Source organism: Rhinatrema bivittatum, chromosome 17 (assembly GCF_901001135.1).
Source record: "Rhinatrema bivittatum chromosome 17, aRhiBiv1.1, whole genome shotgun sequence".
Taxonomy (NCBI): domain Eukaryota; kingdom Metazoa; phylum Chordata; class Amphibia; order Gymnophiona; family Rhinatrematidae; genus Rhinatrema; species Rhinatrema bivittatum.
Genome location: NC_042631.1, coordinates 17,997,221 through 18,016,514, shown reverse-complemented (window position 1 = coordinate 18,016,514; position 19,294 = coordinate 17,997,221). Strand labels below are relative to the sequence as shown.

The following is a 19,294-nucleotide window of genomic DNA, read 5'->3' as shown; positions in this document are numbered from 1 at the left end:
ACCAACCCCCTGCTGCCCAGCCTCAACCAGGGAGGATAAGCCCCACCAAGACCTCGCAACTCCCTGGGAGGAAATCCTTCTGATTTCTCTTTTTTTTTTTTCCCCAGCATGTAGGTTTTGCACCATCTGCTGGCGACAGAAAAATACTGAGGGACTGGAGGTGGCACACACTGTTATATAGCAGTGTCTAAACTTTATCTGCCTCCATCTGCTGGCAGGGGGTACAAAACCCAGGAGTCAGGACTGGAATGGAAGCAGGTTCCTCTCTATTTCATAACTCTTTTTGCGTTAACAGTCTGGCATTAATTTTAGCAACGTGGCTACACAAGATCTATGGGCTTCACGTGGTGCATGCCATTAGACAGGACCCACACAGCACAGGAAGTTGATACTGTGTTAAGTGCTGTTCCTTTTGCTGAGGATCGGGAGGAGGCCAGGCTGCACTGGGGATCGTGGGAACTGGGGAGGAGGGGGTGATTGCAGGGGACAATTCTCAGTGGAAGGAGAATAATGCAGGAAGAGCCTTCTTAGGGGTGAGGTGATGACACGGGCGGAGGAGGATGGTAAGGAGGGCTTTCTAAAATTGAGAGAGGGAATGTGGAGAGAGCATTCTGGAAAATGAGGAGAGGGAAAATTGATGGGGAAGGGGAGAGGGGATGGGGATAGGGGCCATGGAGAACTGGGGACGATGTCCTGACTAAAGGAAATGTAAGGGAGAAAAGAGAGGATGGAGGGAGAGAGAGGACCTGGGGATGGGGCTGATAGAGAGTGGATTTGATGGGTGGGGGGGAAAGGACTAGAGAGCATATGAAAAGAGAAGGAAGGAAAAAGTAATCGGGCTGGAAGAATCTGAAGAGGAGACAGAAAGGAAGAAAAGAAGGAAGAGAAAGTATTAAAATATCCACTTATAAGGAAGAAAAGAAAACAGAAAAGACACCAGAGAGAGAAAGCAAACAACAATCTGACAGAGAAATGAAATAAGTTTGAAATATCCTGGGACCCAGTTCAAAGTCTCTGACTTGGACGTGTCCCAAACACAGAATTTAAATGTTGGCTAGATTTGGGTGCCTGATTTTTTATTCTTTTTCCTGTTTTTCTGGTGCATAATTAATTCTCTTGTATGGGGGTGGAAGGGGAATAGAACAAGGAGCTAAGAGTAACAGATAAGAATGAGAGAAAAAATGTGTGAGGCTTGCTGGGCAGACTGGATGGGCCATTCGGTCTTCTTCTGCCGTCATTTCTATGTTTCTATGTTTCTATGTTTCAGGCCGTACCCACCAGCCCTGAGCCTTTTGTACTGGGTTTGAAATATTTAAAGTGTGCTTTTAGGAATATTTTGAGAGTAGATTGCTACAATTTGTCCTAGGGGCAATCCACCAGATGACAATGACAACCCTCTTACAGCCCCCCCAAAATGAGCTGCTTGATCACCACTGGTACTGCAGTGAATACGTGTCCCAGAATCGCCTACCGGAAACCTGGTAACCTCCCTCAGACTCCAGGGTTCAGAGTTATTGGAAGGACGAATGGCTCCGGTAGAATCTGTGGGAAGGGCAGCGCTGTAATTGTTTGCACAGGGCAGCAAAAAAAAAAAAGGTAGCGCCAGGTCCTGTGAGTTGTCGCCATTCAGACCCCCCCCCCCCCCCATGTTTCCACCTGTGCCCCCTCCGAGTCATTTTATTCACATTTATGCTTTCACATGCATGATTTCCTTTTCTTACTTTGTAAGCGTAAGCCTGATTGGTTTTATTCCAGACTTCTCGGGAGATGGTGGCTCGTTCTGCTGCAACGCTAATTACACATCCATTCCATGGTATGTCCTCAGACTGCTGGGCTAATTACCCAGCCACTTCACGGAGCATCCTTGTGCTGTTACTTGAATTGCATGGCTGCCTGTTGCCGAGTGGGAGACCAGAGACATTTACTAGCCTTGGAGGTGCTGGTAGGATGTCCGACACTACATGTCCTCTGATACAGTCTAACCACTAAAGGTTTTTGGATCGCATACCCTTTCCATATGGCTATCATTAAGGGTTGCCAACTGTCAGTGAATGTACTGGCAATCAGAAAAACAAGCCAAAAAATGCCATATCCATAAATATAATTTCATGTTGGCAAACATTTCAGAGGTGACGAGGCCTGTGTCTCCGCTGCTGTGGGCTCAGTCTCCGCGAGGCATGGGCCACACCTTGGCCACTGTGTTTGTGATTTCGGCGCTCTGCATCCATCCACCTGCACCTCCGGCCTTCTACACAGGTTGTGCCTGGCTGTGCCAGCCTTGGAAAGCCAGCGTGGCCCCTGCAGCGGCACTCACTGGCTGAAACCTAGTGTGAGGGACCCGAAGACTTCCAGAGACCATCTGTACCTCTGTGACTGAGTTTGCAGCCTAACTAGAGAGCAGAGCTAAGCTAACACGTAGTGGGCAGGAGCGCCTGCGTAGTGGGGAGAAACCTGTTGTGGCAGTCCTTGGGCTCAAAACTAGTCCCAGAGACTTCCAGGGCAGCCAGGAGGGTGCCTCGCTGAGTACAATGGATAAATCTCAGAATAGCAAGCTCTGCTCTGCATAAAATGGCAGTGTGTGTTGATAAAGTTAGGTTAATAAAATTCTGGCAGGCAGTCACTAGAAAATGTTCCCGAGTTAGCACCACTGGTGTCTTTCAGTGTTCAGAATGAGTGACCCTGAGCGTTCACATTAGTTCCATTATGAATTTATTGCTGCCCACTGATTGGATGCTGATATTTCCATACGTTCTCCTCTTTCACAGTGATTACACTCAGGTGTATGGTACAGTTCATTGGACGGGAGACCAAATATTGGTAAGTGCTGGGATCTGTGCATTTAGCTGTAGGTAGAGGGGCTGGTACTGGTTAAACACAGGCGGTGTTTTGCATGCACATGTTATGCATGGTTTTTGTACATTTCATAGCATTGATTCCAGATGCTGGGTATGGCTGATAAATGATCTGTGTACAGCATTGTTTCCCAACCAGTGTGCCATGACTGACCTGCAGGCGTGCCGCGAGCAGGGCCGGTGCAAGGGTCTGTAGCACCCTTGGCAGACCAATATAACCCACCCTGAGTTGACTGTGCCCTCTGACAGTGGTAGATATATAAAGTTGTGTGCACTCTCTCTCTCTGCTCCTTTTTTCTATTTACCCCAGCAGCGCCCCGCCGCTCTGGGGCCAGGTATGAAAAGATGATGTGCTGGCAGTCTTCCATTTTTCTCCCTTCCTTGCCTACAGGATGTCCTCCTGCCAGCAGAGGACGTCGGAGAGCAGCGCCTGTCTGCTGCTGCTTCCCTCTCTCTTGCCAAGTCACACTGGCCTTGTGCTGTTAATTTTGCAGAGGCGAGAGCTGGCAGAGGAGGAGGCGGCAGCAGCAGCAGGGAAGGGCTGCTCAGACTTGTGCTGGCTCAGGGGAGGGGAAGAAACAGCTAAATGTGCCAAGGGATGTGGGGGGAGGGAAAGGTGAATGTGCCATAGGGTGTGGGAGAGAGGGAAGATAATAGCAAGGGCTAGACTGGGGCTGGGTGGCTGGACAAGGAAGGTGAAGACCTACCAGAGGGGTAGAAGGGAAAGGAAGGTGAAAATGCCAGGGGAGAAGGAAGATTAAGATGATGATGGTGCTAGAGGGGTGGAGGGAAGGGAAGAGAAAGTGGGGCTGATTCCAGGGGGTGGAGGGAGAAGGTGCTCTTCTGGGTTGTGCTTGCTTTTCAGCAGGGCATTGGACAGGTTGGGGAATTTGCAATTAAAACTGAGTTTCCATTCAGCTAAATCCATCTGAAAGAAATGTCTGTCTGTCTGTCCATGTAAGTGCCATTAATCAACAAGATCAGCAAGTATTGCTGAGATACCACAGCATTGCCAATACATTTCTCCATATAGGGCCATAATCCTGCTATATTTTTTTTCTTCCTTTTTCTTTTTTTGTATTAATCTACATAGTGGAATATATGATTCCGTAGCTACTGTCTATCGGGAAGAAGGAATCCTTGGCTTTTTTGCGTAAGTTGCACATATTCTCTCCTGTTCATTGTGCTTTTTGTCAAGCTTTTAAAATTGGATGGCTATGGAAAGAAACTGGGGGGCGGGGGGATAATTTATCTGACAATCATGGGGAAGGCATAGCAGAGGCATAGGTAACCTCAAATGGGGCAAAACATAGAGACAGTAAGTAGCCCAATATAGGTGAGAGAAGTGAGCCGAGTTAGGCCTATCACCGAGCGAGCACACATAGATATCGTCAGTGCCACTGGGAAGACAGGGAAAGAAGAATGAGTTATAGAAGTGCACGGTTTATGGATGTCCTCCGTTACAGTTATTTGGCATGATGGGTTAGAGAAGCAAGGGGACATTGAGGGAATAATAAGATTTAAAATGAAATTCAAGTAGCAGGAGAAGAAGAGAAACTGGTTATAGAGGCTATTATTTACTCTTTCAAACAGTACAAAGACTAGGGGGCATGCAGTGACATTACTAAATAGTACATTTAGAACAAATAAGAACATATTGTTTTACTCGACTCGTAATTAAGCTCTCAGATTTGTTGCGAGAGGACGTGGTGAAAGCTAGTAGTGTAGCTGCGTTTAAAAAGGGTTTGGACAAGTTCCTGGAGGAAAAGTCCAGAAGCCATTCTTAAGGTGGCGCTACCGATATCCCCTGCTTATGACTGGGATAAGCAGCTTGGAATCTGTCTGCTCCTGGGATCCTGCCAGGTACTTCTGACCTGCCTTGGCCACCATTAGAAAACAGGATGCTGGGCTTGATGGACCCTCGGTCTGACCCAGTATGGCAAGGCTTCTGCTCGTACCTGCCTCTTTATAGGTGGAGGATAGTTTGGGTTCCAGCTCCTGTTTATTTCCAGGGTTTGCGGTGCATACACAGTCACACAGCACTTGGGAAGCTGCATTTAAGTGCACAACCCCATGTGGACTCAAGGACACCAAACTATTGTAGAACTGGCTGCTTCCAGAGCCATCTGGGAGCTGTCATTTACTGGTGGCTTAAATGCTTTTCAAAAATCAGACCTTTCCCATCAGTCAAGGTACTTCAGTCCCTAAAATTTCCATGTCAAGTTACTAAGGAGGCAAGAATCAACGTGCCCACATTGGTGCAAGCTCCCTGGCTCCTTGTTACCTGCAGAGTTTGCACCAATAATCTCGCCAAAACTACACGAGTTGTTTTGCTGTGATTATTCTTTTTTTTTTTTTCTCCCCCCCAGGCAAAACAATGTACCTAGTTTTGAAAATCCCAAATCCCTGACCCAACCCTGCTTCAGGCAATGCTTGCGCAGTAGGCAAGCAAAGGTACAACGCAAATACTTTCCTCTTCACGGAGGGCGAGCAGTATTCAAAAAGCCCATTTCCGGAAACGTACCTGTGGAAATGACCCCGGGCATGGAGGGGAGGGGGGGATTTGAATTACAAGAAAGCAATAGAGATGAAGCAAAAATAGAAATCACCGAGGGAGGATAGAGATGAAGATTTTGAGGCATGCTTCGTTAACTTTCCCTCGAAGCAGGTTAGCGTGACCCCCCCGCCCATCTAATTAAGGCTAATGTTGGACCGAGGATGGAGTTGGGCAGAACCAGTAGATCCATGTAGCTTAAACATATTTTTCTCTTCCCCCGAAGCTGCAGGAGAAGAAGAGGTGTTATTTCGAAACTGTGCAAGGAAAAATGGACTTGCAGCTTTTTTTTTTTTTTTTTTTTACCCAGTTTGTTTACTGCTGTAGCCGGAAACGTCCGTTTCTCCCTGTGCCTCCTAAACTTGGCGTTTTTTGCTTTTCAGAGGTGTTATTCCCCGCCTCTTGGGCGATGTCATTTCCTTGTGGCTCTGTAATATGTTGGCCTACCTCATCAATACCTATGCACTGGACAATGGGGTAGGAAATGTTTCTCTTCCCAAATACAGAATTCATTGCTCAGGAAGGTTAGGGGCCAGCTACTTTAGCCAAAGTTATCCTCGCTATCCTGCTACTAGAAGCAGGGGCTCCGGGGTTGGCTGGGAGAGGGTTAGGGTGATTTAGTGGGGGGGGGGAGGCCGGTGTAGCTAGTTTAACTTTTAATTTTTAAATTACCTATTGAAAAGATTTGGAGGTGGGGGGAATCTGGCTGGGAAGCCTGCATTCAACTTTTTGAAGTGGCACACAAGGCCGGATAATTTTAGACCTACTCTGAGGCTGCTCTAAAGTTTTATGGGGCCAACTTACCTGGTTAGAATTGAAAATGGGCCAAGTAAGCTGGGTAACTTAACCCCAGAACACCTCCCTTTTTCTTTAATCAGACTGGATTATAGCTGGATAATTATTTACCCGGGTATAACTTTTCTTGAAAAATTTGTGCCCAACTCGATCATTAATTCTCAACAGCTAATAGAAAACATACATAAAATGTAAAACAGACAATCAACATTCAAACGCTCGTAGATATACACAGTTGGGGCAGATCACATGACTTAAGCTTGAGCAATCGGCAAAGATGGGAGCTGCAGTAATTGCCAAAAAGTTGTTGCCAATTGACTTTGGAATAATAACGGAAAGGCTGCTACAGTATTTCCATCACCAATTCCAGCCAATCGAGCAAACTACGCAGGTTCAAATAATGAAGCTGGTCATAGAAGGCCTTCAATCGCTTCCTGAGCATCTCCGGAAGAGCCACATACTCTAAACGGCCGTTTTCCTATCCCAGCTAAACGAACTTGTTAGTCAGATATGTGCCCCAGTATTCAAAAGCTTGTGAATTATCTGGCTAAAGGGCTTTGAATATTGGCCTCTTAATGAAATGAAAGCATCATCCCAGTATTTATTTTGCTTTCTCCCCCTTCAGATGTCCAGTATGGGGGAGATGAAGGGATACTCGCAAGCTGTCACAGGCGTAAGTTTCACACTTTTTTTTTTTTTTTCTAGGCTCTCTTCAGGATTTGAATGTTTATTTCAGAAGATTAAAAAAAAAAACCAACTTTGAAATGCCAGCAATAGGTTTATTTCTGTGAAAGCAAGTTGGGTGTATGGTTCCGAGAGCACTTTCTCTGGCTAGCGAACATGGCCCAGTGTGCACAGCCTCCAGCCTACTGAACATAGACACACACACAAGCAGGATGCAGTCGAAAGACCATCTGCCCAGCTCTACAATCCCTACTATTCTCTCACGGATCCTAAGTGCCGTTTCCAGAAACTGTCCTTGTCTCCACCACCTCCACAGGGAGGCTGGTTCATGCATCCACCACCTGTTCTGTAAAGAAATATGTCCTTAGATTACTCCTGAATCCACCCACATTCACCTTCATCCCATGAGCTGCCTTTCCACAATAGTAGACCTGCTTCCTATGCACCAAGACCTTGGAGCTATTGAAATGTGTCTCTCATATCTCCCCATCCCACGTTTCCTCTAAGTATCCATGTTTAGATCTTTAAGGCTATCCCCATGTACTTTAGAACAAAGGCCACTATTTTAGTAGCCATCCTGCTGAGTAATTCCATTTGAAGGTGCTGTGTCCAGAATTATACAATATTCCAAGTGAGATCTCTGCCATGGATTTATATAGGGGCAGTATCACCACCCTTTGGGTTTTTTCTGCTGACACTTCTCTCCCTATGCAGCCCAAGCATCTTTCTGGATTTTGCTGTTGCCTTATCCACCTGCTTGGCCTTCGTCAGATCTTCAGATACGATCACCCCCTCAGATCTTGCTCTTGTTTTGTGCACAGAAAGATTTCACCCCTTAAACTGTACTGCACGCTTAGCTGCCAGACTCTAGATCCTTCCTCGAGCTTTGCTTGATCCTTCCTCATGTTTTTCCGCATCTTTCTGGGTGTGGCAGATTTTTCTGTCATCCACAAAAAAGACAAACCTTTCTCCAAACTCCTTCTGCGGTGTCCATTTATGAAAACATTGAACGGAACAATTCCAAGGACTGATCCCTGTGCCACCTGGCGAGTAGAGTGCACCCCATTTACCACTGCCCTTTGTCGCCTCCCACTCTCAGCCAGTTTCTAACGCAATCGCTTTAGAGCCCATATCGTGTCATTGGTTACTAAGTGCTGGGATGTGGCGTGGGGTTGGATCCGCCATTGGAGGGTTGCCATGAAGAGCTGGGGTTGAGGGCATTACGCACTGCTGTTTCTAATGAGCACTTGCTGGTTTTTCTCTCAGTTCTTCGCCAGTATGCTGACTTACCCTTTTGTTCTTGTCTCAAATCTGATGGCTGTCAACAATTGCGGGTGAGTTATTTGATTTATACTCTCTCAGTTTTGTTCGTGTACTCTGTGCTGTATGGATTGTGGGTCATGTATTTGGGGTGTGAAAATCCAGATTAGGGGAGGAGAAGCATTGATGTGCACCAACGAGAGGGATCATGGGATGATCTCAAGATTACAAAACAGTGCAACAAGGCAGTGGCCAGAGCCAAAAAGATGCTAAGGTGCATTGGGAGAGGTATAACTAGCAGAAGGAAAGAGGTAATGACTCTGTACAAGCTGTCTGAGAGATCTCCTTTGGAGATCCTAATGGATCTGGTTTTCAGGATGCCTATAATGAATAATGAAACAGAGAGTAGGATTAAATGGACAATTTTCTCAGTGGAAGGGAGTGGACAGTGGAGTGCCTCAGGGATCTGTATTGGGACCCTTACTTTTCAATATATTTATAAATGATCTGGAAAGAAATACGACGAGTGAGATAATCAAATTTGCAGATGACACAAAATTGTTCAGAGTAGTTAAATCACAAGCAGATTGTGATAAATTGCAGGAAGACCTTGTGAGACTGGAAAATTGGGCATCCAAATGGCAGATGAAATTTAATGTGGATAAGTGCAAGGTGATGCATATAGGAAAAAATAACCCATGCTATAGTTACACGATGTTGGGTTCCATATTAGGTGCTACAACCCAAAAAAGAGATCTAGGTGTCATAGTGGATAACACATTGAAATCGTCGGTTCAGTGTGCTGCGGCAGTCAAAAAAGCAAACAGAATGTTGGGAATTATTAGAAAAGGAATGATGAATAAAACGGAAAATGTCATAATGCCTCTGTATCGCTCCATGGTGAGACCGCACCTTGAATACTGGGTACAATTCTGGTCACCGCATCTCAAAAAAGATGTAATTGCGATGGAGAAGGTACAGAGAAGGGCTACCAAAATGATAAGGGGAATGGAACAGCTCCCCTATGAGGAAAGACTAAAGAGGTTAGGACTTTTCAGCTTGGAGAAGAGACGGCTGAGGGGGGATATGATAGGGGTGTTTAAAATCATGAGAGGTCTAGAACGGGTAGATGTGAATTGGTTATTTACTCTTTCGGATAGTAGAAAGACTAGGGGGCACTCCATGAAGTTAGCATGGGGCACATTTAAAACTAATCGGAGAAAGTTCTTCTTCACTCAATGCACAATTAAACTCTGGAATTTGTTGCCGGAGGATGTGGTTAGTGCAGTTAGTATAGCTGTGTTTAAAAAAGGATTGGATAAGTTCTTGGAGGAGAAGTCCATTACCTGCTATTAAGTTCACTTAGAGAATAGCCACCGCCATTAGCAATGGTTACATGGAATAGACTTAGTTTCTGGGTACTTGCCAGGTTCTTATGGCCTGGATTGGCCACTGTTGGAAACAGGATGCTGGGCTTGATGGACCCTTGGTCTGACCCAGTGTGGCATTTTCTTATGTTCTTATGTAATGCCCAGGGCACAGCAGGAGCGCTTCCTGACATAGTGGAACGTATGATTTAAGGAGATACTGGAAACAAGGTGAAATTCCAGAAATAAAATAGGAATCCATTCTAGATGTTGTGTGATACTTCTCCTTTTTAAAGGTTTGAGATAAGGGGGGTGTTGCAGGCGTACTACAAAACCGTGTTTAATTAAGCCTGCGTAAGGAGCAGGCACATAACCCCTCCTTTTAGTGTAGGATGTAGCACTTGGCAGGGCTGGCCTCTCCATTTCCCAGTCAAGAGACAGCCAATATCTTGCACCATCTTGTTATAGAATGAAGGTGTCCACGCACCCCTGGACACAGCCTGTCAGATTCCGCTGCGTGCTGAAGAGGTGTGGGTGACCGTGGGAATACTGAGCTCTTTCCCTGTACCCAGATCAGTCCAGACTCCTGGGTTTTGCCTCCCTTCCAGCACACTGAGACAGAGAAAGTTTCACCGGACCTGCCGCTTAACCCGGTGTGCCACCTGCATCTCCTCAGTATTTCTCTGTCTCCCAGCAGATGGAGGTGGTGCAAAACCTGCGTTCTGTACCTGAGTAAACAAAAAAAAAATAATAAGAAGAATCGTCATCCTCCCAGAGGGTTGGCAGGCCCTTTGGGGTTGGGGACCCCAAAATTGCTCCTTCTGCTCCAGGGATGACAGCTGGTGGTTCGGCTCCCTCCCCTTCTGGGAGGATTGTGAGATGCTTCTGCCACCCTTCTTCAGGGAAGTAATCCTTTTTTCTAGTTGTTCGTAAAATTTAAAAAAAAAAAAAAAAAAGGATTAGAAGGGATTGTAAAGCAGTGGTTGATTTTTGGCTGCTTGCCCCACCACTGTAGGTGGCCGAGGACACAGCGTTCAGGCCAAATTCTTACTGCGGCTCCCGGTCCTGCTTGTTTATAGGTGCCTGCCGTGCGGTCAGTCGCGCCGGGCAGGCACCGAGCCGCAGCTCGGCGTGTGGAGAGCAGTCTTGCGGATCAAGGCCCGGCCGATGCTCCCACTGCCTCTCCGGTGGAGAGGGTTCCTCGCAGGGAGCTCCTGTGGCATTGATCAAGCAGCGCAACCCTGGCAGGTTGCCAGCTGCGCCGGAGGATGAGGCTGACCCGTTCCTGCTAAGCACCGGAACGGTGGCCATTTTGAAAACTTTAAAGATGCTGAGGAGAGAGCGGCAGGGGAGGATCTCCTGCCAGCGCGGTCACCAGCCGATTTGAACCCCGATGAAGCCTGGGAGGAGCAGTCGGGTGAAGATCCTGATTCCCTGGAGAGGAATTTGAGGGGGCCTTCTTATTTTTCCCCAGATTTTATGCTTTTATTGCACAAAGCGTATCTGGCCACTAGGTCCAAAAAGAGTTCCTCACCCAGGCGCAGGCTTCCTCAGGGACCACCTAGTAAGGTGCCCAGGCGCTTAGAGATGCCAGGAGCCACGAGGATCCGGAAAGTCAAAGGTCCAGTGGTGCGGGGTACCACAGATGACCTTTCCTTGGAGGAGTCAGACCAGGGGATGCCCTTGAGGGATGGGCTTCACAGTGTCCCCCCTCCTAACAGTGATCAAGAGAAGGAGCCGGGGAAGATTCCTGTCATGGAAGATGATGCTAAGATCGTTCGCCTGTTTCAGAGAAAAGAGCTGGGCCCTAAGATCCCGCATGTCCTGGCGGAGCTGGGAATAGCGGTTTCACAGGAGGAGCCAGAGCAGAACATGGTAGATCCGGTCATGGCGGGTTTAGGGGGCCCAACCAGGACTTTTCCATTTCATAGGATGGGTTAAGCAATTAATAACCAAGGAGTGGGATACCCCGAGACAGGTCTTAAAGTTAGTAGAGCTATGGACAAACTTTATCCCTTGCCTGAGGAGACTCTTCTCTTGAGTGCCAAAGGTGGATGCTTCTGTGTCAGCAGTCACAAAGAAAACCACCATCCCAATAGCTGGCATGGCAGCTCTGAAGAGTCTCCAGGATAGGAAGCTCGAGGTGCACCCCAAGAAGATTTTTTAGGTTTTTGCCCTGGCATCTAAGCTGCAATGTGCAGCAACTTTATGCTTCGAGCAAGCCTGAGATGGGTGCAGCAGTTAGAGTGCCAGAGAACTCTCGCCCTAGGAATCTGAGCAGGCGGAACGCTTAGAGGCAGTGTTGGCTTATGGGGCTGATGCCTTATATGATCTTATTTGCACCTCTTCTAGGACATGCTTGCGGTTTGGTGACAGATTGCAGGGTCGAGCGGTCCGGATAATGTTGGACAATGCGATGACAGTAACTTACATCAATCAGCAGGGAGGAACCAAGAGCCAGCAAGAGGCATAGGAAATAGCCGAACTTATGGAATGGGTGGAACTGCATCTTCAGATCTCAGCCTTGCACATTGCAAGAATAGCCAATGTAAGAGCTGACTTTCTCAGTAGACAGAGTCTGGAGCCAGAAGAATGGGAATTGTCAACTGAGGCATGTCAGCTAATAGTGGATCGCTGGGGCCTTCCGTTTATGGACCTACTGGCGAGGACAAGCTGCCTTTCGCAGGACAAGCTGTTGTTTGCCTTTCCCCCATAGCCCATGTTGGGCAGAATAATTTGGAAGATCGAGAGTCACAGGAGGATAGTGCTTCTGGTGGCACAAGATTGGCCCAGAAGACTGTGGTATACAGATTTGCGAAGGCTCCTAGTGAACTCTCCCCTCCAGTTTCTAGCGCACAGGGATCTGCTACGGCAGAGTCCTGCTCTTCATGAAAATCCGACTCTATTTTGTCTTACAGTATGGCCTTTGAGAGGTTTCGATTGCTGAAGTGCGGATGTTCTACTGCAGTGATTTCCACCTTTCTATGAGCAAGAAAGTTCTCCACTTCCTTAACCTATATGAGGGTTTGGTGAGTGTTTTGAGGCTTGGTGAGAAGATCAAGGGGTTCTTCCTTGTTCGGTTAAGAGTTTGCTCATTTTGGAATTTTTGCAGGATGAATTGAATAAAGGGTTAGCCCTTAATTCATGAAAGGTACAGGTGGCAGCTCTTACCTGTTTCCTAGGTCAGGTGAATGGTTGGTAGGCCTTTGTCGGCTCATCCGGATGTGACCCGTTTCTTGAAAGGAGTGAAGCATCTTCATCCGCCCTTGTAGCATCTTAATCTAGTTTTGGATTTTTTATTTTTTTTTTTTTAGCAGGCTCTACTTTTCGACCGATGTGTAGCCTTTCCTTGTGGTTAGGCTTTTAAAACAGTGTTTCTTGTGGCAATTTGTTCTGCGCATTGAGTATCCGAACTACTGGCCTTGTCTTGCGGGAAGCCGTTTCTATGTGTGACTCCAGGGGTGATACAGCTGCATACTATTCCTTCCTTTTTGCCAAAAGTGGTTTCGGATTTTCACTTGAATTGGTCTATTTTCCTGCCATCTCTGGACAGGATAAGAGATTTGGAGGAATATCACCTGTTATGGCCCTTGGATGTCAAGAGGCATATCTTGGAGGTATTTAGAGGTTTCTGAACCTCTAGGGAAGACGGCTCGGCCGTTTATACTCCATGGTGGGTGTAAATAGGGTGAGCCTATGTTGCAGGCTACATTAGCCCACTGGATTAAGGAGGTAGTCATGGCCGTGCAAGTGGATGCTGAGCAGCCGTTGTCTAGTCAGGTTAGGGCTCATTCCACTAGGGCTCAGGCAGTGTCATGGGTGAAGGTTAGATTGTTGTCTCCCATCGACATTTGCCGAGCTGCGATGTGGTCCTCTTTGCATACCTTTTCCAGGCTTTATCGCCTGGATATGCAGGCCCAGGAGGACACAGCCTTCGCACGTGCGGTTTTGACTGGACCGCTGGCAGCTTCCCGCCCTGTTCAGGAGTAGCTTTGGTACATCCCACTGGTCTTGGATTCACCTGTCTGAATGCTAAGAGAGAAGAAATTACTCCTTACCTGATAATTTCCATTTCTTTAGTACAGACGGATGGCTCCATCTTCCCACCCTTAGCTGCCGAATGGTTGTGCTATGGTCCTCCTGCGTGGCAGTGTGTTCTAGGGAGTACTGGTAAGTGTCAGTCCAGTCCCTAGATTTGTGTTATTACAATCTTTGTCTGAGCTCGGTGTTTTCCTGTTGGATGAGTGCTGGAATCAAGTTTTTTGTTAGTTTGTCCACAGTTGGCTTTGGCAGAGAATGCTGGTGAACTGATGTCACTGCAGGGGTATATATATATACCATGATGTCAGCTTTGCTCTGTCTCCATCTGCTGGTAGAGGTGCATAACCCACTGGTCTTGGATTCACCTGTCTGTACTAAAGAAAAGGAAATTATCAGGTAAGTAGTAATTTCTCCTTAGAAAAAAGAATTACTACAAGTTTGTATACTGTGACCTGTTCAAGACTTTTTTTTTTTTTTTCTCTGGTATATAACAATCAAGGTCTTTTGTATGTCACTTCTCTTCTCGTCGTGTTTTTTTCAGGCTTGCTGGAGGAAGTCTTCCCTATGCTCCTGTATACTGCACCTGGTTAGACTGCTGGAAACAACTTAGCAGAGAGGTATTTCACTTCTGCTTGCCCTCGGCCCCACCACTTCCTCCCCTCAAGTGTTGTCTTCATGAGGTTTTTGTTTTTGTTTTTTTTGTTTAGCAGCAGTTCAGGAGGAAGAGGTTTATTTCATTTCACATTTATATCCTGCCTCTTTCCAAGTTATAACAGTTAAATAAATTACAGCATTGCAAAACGTAAACTGTCAGCAATACAAAATAACATTTATACCCTGATCTAAAGTACCCCAGTTAAGACCAGAAGTTTCCACACCGCTTAATAATGGCCTCATGCACCCCGTTGCTCCCGAAGGTTGTCCTGTTGTGTACTTGGAGGTTGAGGGGAACATGTAGCAGTGGCATGGTGAGGCCAGGGACGGAGCAGGTGTGTGGCGCGTGACTGGAGAGACCGTGTCCAGGAATGGTGTGGTGGCAGCATGTCCTTTTGTTTTGTTTTTTTTTTTGTTTCTCGTTAGTTGAGTCGACCTATGCGTCAACCCCTCAAGAATATGTCTCGCCTTTTTAATTGCAAACTTTACTTGTAACCGCAGGGAAACCTGAGCCGAGGGAACAGCCTGTTCTTCCGGAAAGCACCTACAGGGAAGAGCTATGTGTCTGATGAGAAACGGTTTACCTAGCCCAGCTTTACCACACCACCACGACTCTGAATTTGTGCCAGGAGCCCTTGTCGGAACAGAATTATGGGAAAGGATGTTGATTTGTATACATACTATTTATGATGATGTATGTTTTTTTTTTTTTTTGTTTTTTTTTTTAATACTTTCTCTTTTTCCCAAGATCGAATTATCTGTTGGAATTCACAGCAACACAGAACACGATGGGGGTGCTTTGTCTTCCTGTTTCTAGTGAAGAATCGTGTTCTAGCTTCCCCGGTTTAAAGTGCACCAGCAGGGTTTGCCCATGTTTTCAGCTACAGAGTGGAGTAAAAAGCCTTCCATCTAAATCAAAGCACGGAGTTATTGTTGTCATTTTACACTAATGAAATCCAAATTGCCTACCCACCTTCAGTAGCTGTGGTTTCATTACATGGGAGAGCATGCAAGCTGCAACCTTGCCCTCATGCTGGTGTAACTTAAGAGCACCCGTTCCACATAGCTGTAGGTTTACAAGATGAATGGGCTGTGCCGGTGACGCCTTGCACTGCTGGGAGAAGGGCATTATTGGTAGGGAGCCCTGCCCCGTGACCCCATATCGTCAGGAGAGGACTCCCCCCACCCCCCCCCTCTCCCTCCATAATCCACAACATGTCTCTGGCACTGCAGGCGCTATCTTGCATCTCTTGGCACACTGTATGCATTTTCTATGTCTGCGGGAAGAGCTCCTGTGATAAGGACAAGGAGCTTTTGCTGTCCCTGTGGGAAGAGAGGAGGAACAGGACAAGGACCTATCCCCTGTACCTATGGGAGTAGAGGAAGAGCAGGTAGCTGCTGTCTCCCATACCGCAGACCCTACAGTGAAGGGAAAGGAGCGAGGAGGTGTGTGTGTGCAGTTATGTAATTAGTACATTCCTTTCTAATGCTCCAGTGCCAACTCTGCAGCAGAGCATGGTCCGTGTCGGCCATGTCCGCTGCTCTCGGATGCACCTCTGTTACAAACCTGGGGAAATGGAATGGGCCTCCGTGACCTGATTCTGACTGAGCGAGGCCCTCTTTCCTGTGCCAGAGTTTAGGAACAAAACAGAGTCTTGGCAAAAGGTGCGCTTTTTGGAAACCAGACAAAGTGATGTGTAGAGGAATGTAATAATACCACAAACAAAGTGGAATGTAATGTATAAAGAAATAGGTAAACCACTTTGTGATAGAATTCGGACAATGCTTGGTTATATAGAAACACAAATGATTATTCCTGGCATGACAATGGAGACAAAAAAAGCAGTCAGGTGGCTATTGAAATAGCAATGCAGCTGCAATCCATGCCCCACGGTCAGCATGAGAGCTCACTGCCCAAATATTTTTATAAATTAAATTTAAAAAAAAAAAAAAACTTCCCTGTGCAGGAGCTCTTTTCCTGCAGGTCCTGAAAATGTGGATGGGTTGAGAATGGTGGCGCCCCCCCCCCCCCCCCCCCCCCCCCCCGAAAGGTGGGCCCATGCGTCAGGTCAGCCATAGACTGATATTGTTTATTGATAGGAAAAGAGCTGCATTGATAAAACTTCTGAATTTGGGCAGTGAGCTCTGTGATTACAGGTGCATTGCAATTTCAGTAGCCGTGTATGAGGACCTCACTGCCTTTTATCACCATAACTGTTCCTAGCACAGTAATTTGTATTTCTACATAACCATCTGCGGTCCAAATTCTATCAGAGTGGGGTATTTCTTTTTATACAGGAATATAATGGCAGGGCTTCGCAACAAAGTGGTGTTTTGAATTGGAATATTATCTCGAAATAGTAAATTCTGTGCACGTTTCAGTTCAGCGTTTGGGTAGAAAGCTGTTGTGTTTCTTAATCTGATTTCACAGCAGGAGAGGCAGTGAGCCCTTGTCAGCGCTGGGTGGCAAGCTGCCATGATAGCGTCGGAGCAAAGAATCCTGCATGCACAGCAGACTGCTTGGAATGTATTAGAGCGGGGTTAAATCCAACAACCGCGTGCTAATTACTCTTAATGTTTGCTCTATCTGAATGTTATCTAGTTTCAGCTAAAAAATAAATACATCTGCTAATGGTTAACAAAGGGCTTAATAGCTTGTAAATAGGGTCACTTCTTCATGAGGAAATCTACAGATGCAGGTCTGGAGCCTGCTGACCACACGGACAACGGAAAATTGTACATTTCTTCATGGTCTCTCTCATTCTCCTTCCTGTTAACTTGTGAGGCCATTTCTTGGTACCTATCTTCCTGGTGTGAAACAAAGACAATTGTACCTTGATCCTTTCCTGAGCTTGAGGCTTTCTGTGCTCTCATCTGCAAGCAGACCAGCCAGAGCATGGAAGAGGGGAGCAGGAAGTAAGGACATGCACTGTTGTGGGGTGAGGCCCATGCTGGTGCCAGTCCTCATCTTGTAGGCAGGTGAACACTAGGGGACAGGGAGCAGGTAAACTCGCATTCCTGGGTAACCTGTTGCTTGGTAATGTCAGCATTATTTGTCGATTTCTGATGTCTGCATAGGGGTTAGGCCAGCAGGCTGGGGTGTGGATGTTTCCTAGCTCAGAGGTTCCCAGATCTGACCTAGGGGACCCCGTACCTAGTGCGTCTTCAGGATCTAGACATGAGATGGATTTGCATGCACATTTATCTCGTGCATATTCATTGTGGGTAGCCTGGGGGTTCCCCCAGGCCAGGTTGGGGAACCACTGTCCTAGCTGGTGCTCACACTGTATGAATATTGCTGTGGCCCACTCTGTAACCCCACCGTCTTGCAGGAGATGTGACTTGTTTACCTAATCCTCCTGCTGTCTGAGATGCTTCTTTTCCCTAAGACAGTAGAGAGATGCTGTTGCCATGGATGCGGCATTGCTGTCTTTCCAAAGATTAAGCTGTCTCTGCTGTCTGATTTCTTTCTGGATTGTTCTTCTCCGGTAACTTCAGAATAGGCGGGGGGTGGGGCTTTTGGCCTGGGCTTGTTCCATCGGAACAGCCCCTACTGGGTTACAGTACTATGGGACTTAGGAGAGGCTTCTTTAAGTACTGTTCAGGTAGGTGATTGGATCAGCCCACCCCCCGATTGCCTGTATTCAGCCTGCCTTTCTGACTGTACGCCTCCCAGGGCATCCTCTGGGAACCTAGATTCTTTTATGATGAAATAAAAACGCCCGTTTCAACTTGATGCTGTCTTTTTATTATGCGTCTCTCTCTGATCCCTAGCAATGTTATCTGTGTTTTGCCAAAGTGCACAGCACCATGTTTAGGACAGCAGTCAGACCTCTGCTTTTATATGGCATTTTCAGCCCCAGAGGGAGGGGTGATTGGAGATTATGGCTCTGCTTTATGCCTTTCTCCCAGAAAACTGACCGCTGCGGGATACGGCACTCGTTTACCACATCGCTAATATTTTATTCTCGGAGGCAGAAACACGGAACAAGGGGGCAAAGTTGGCCAAGAATCCAAGGTGTGCACACTCCCTACCCCTTATCGTTTTTAAAGCTCTACCAGACCTAAGCAGTGGGGAAACAAAATAACCTGACCAAGGAGAGCAAGAACGTAAGCCAAACCCTCCGTTCTCACAGGTCACATCGTGCGTCCGCGCACTTACATACTCCCTCTTTAGCACCGCTGTTTTTCCCATTAAATAACTGAGCTGCAGTCACTGAGAAATCTGGAGCAATGTGTGCGCTGCAACAAACCATTGATAAATTCTGTAATAAGAGGATTAATGAGGATTAATGAGGGCTGGCTGCAGCGCTCAGCACTGGTGCCCGACAGCGTCATAGGATGTAGATTATTCAGTCCTATGTAACCTCCCAGCCTTCTGCATGTACTATTTTTTTTTTTTTTTTTTTTTATGGGCGGTTTAATCTTCATGGTGTGGTGGCAGGATACTAACCTACATCTCCAAATCCCTTTCTTATGCAAGTTTTCAATCTCAGCCAAAAGGCCAAGAAGGGACCATCCTCGCCCCATGGCCTGAACTATACTTGTGATTTTAGCCAATGAAAGTGCCACAGTATACAGAATTATACTGCAGTGTGCCCTAGTGCCATCCTGCCCTTGCACACTTGAGCTAAAGCAGGAAAAAAAAGTGCAGAATCAAAGATCCTGGCCTGATTCTGCAGCAAGAGAGGGAATTGTGTGGCAGAGTTTATGAGATTAAGATTCAGTAATGCATTTGCAGAACTTGAGTGTCAGTTTTATATTAATATACACAATTTAACCAAAGGTTTTCAATTTTGAAAGATTGTCATTTGAAAAACAAAATAAATATTTTGCAGACCTTTTCCATGTGTACCTGGATCCTTTCCTGTCTTTCCGGACTGCAGTATGGTGATGGTGGCTGGTAGTGGGAGGAGAGAGTGCATGTTGACAGCAGCTGTAAGGGATGAGAGCCATGGTGCCCTTGGAATCTTGGCATGGTCCTGGTACAAAATGATACATCAGATTGGTAAACAGTGCTATACAGCAGTGTACGCTCAGTATTTATATTCCACTTCATAACAAGCTGCACAGATGCATGTCCTGCC

The 19,294-nt window shown here is 46.7% G+C and overlaps 1 protein-coding gene across 3 annotated transcripts in view; it reads left to right on the top strand.

Moving 5' to 3' along the window:
• MTCH2 (mitochondrial carrier 2) overlaps positions 1–19,052 on the top strand; it is a 45,835-nt gene extending 26,783 nt beyond the window's left edge. For all 3 annotated transcript variants that reach the window (XM_029582076.1, XM_029582077.1, XM_029582078.1), the window contains 8 exons: positions 1,756–1,813; positions 2,766–2,817; positions 3,946–4,005; positions 5,790–5,883; positions 6,827–6,874; positions 8,152–8,219; positions 14,095–14,170; positions 14,709–19,052. In XM_029582076.1, the coding sequence (XP_029437936.1) occupies positions 1,756–1,813; positions 2,766–2,817; positions 3,946–4,005; positions 5,790–5,883; positions 6,827–6,874; positions 8,152–8,219; positions 14,095–14,170; positions 14,709–14,795 (543 nt within the window). In that variant the 3' untranslated portion in view covers positions 14,796–19,052. The remainder of the gene's footprint in view (positions 1–1,755; positions 1,814–2,765; positions 2,818–3,945; positions 4,006–5,789; positions 5,884–6,826; positions 6,875–8,151; positions 8,220–14,094; positions 14,171–14,708) is intronic.
• The last annotated feature ends 242 nt before the right edge of the window (positions 19,053–19,294 follow it).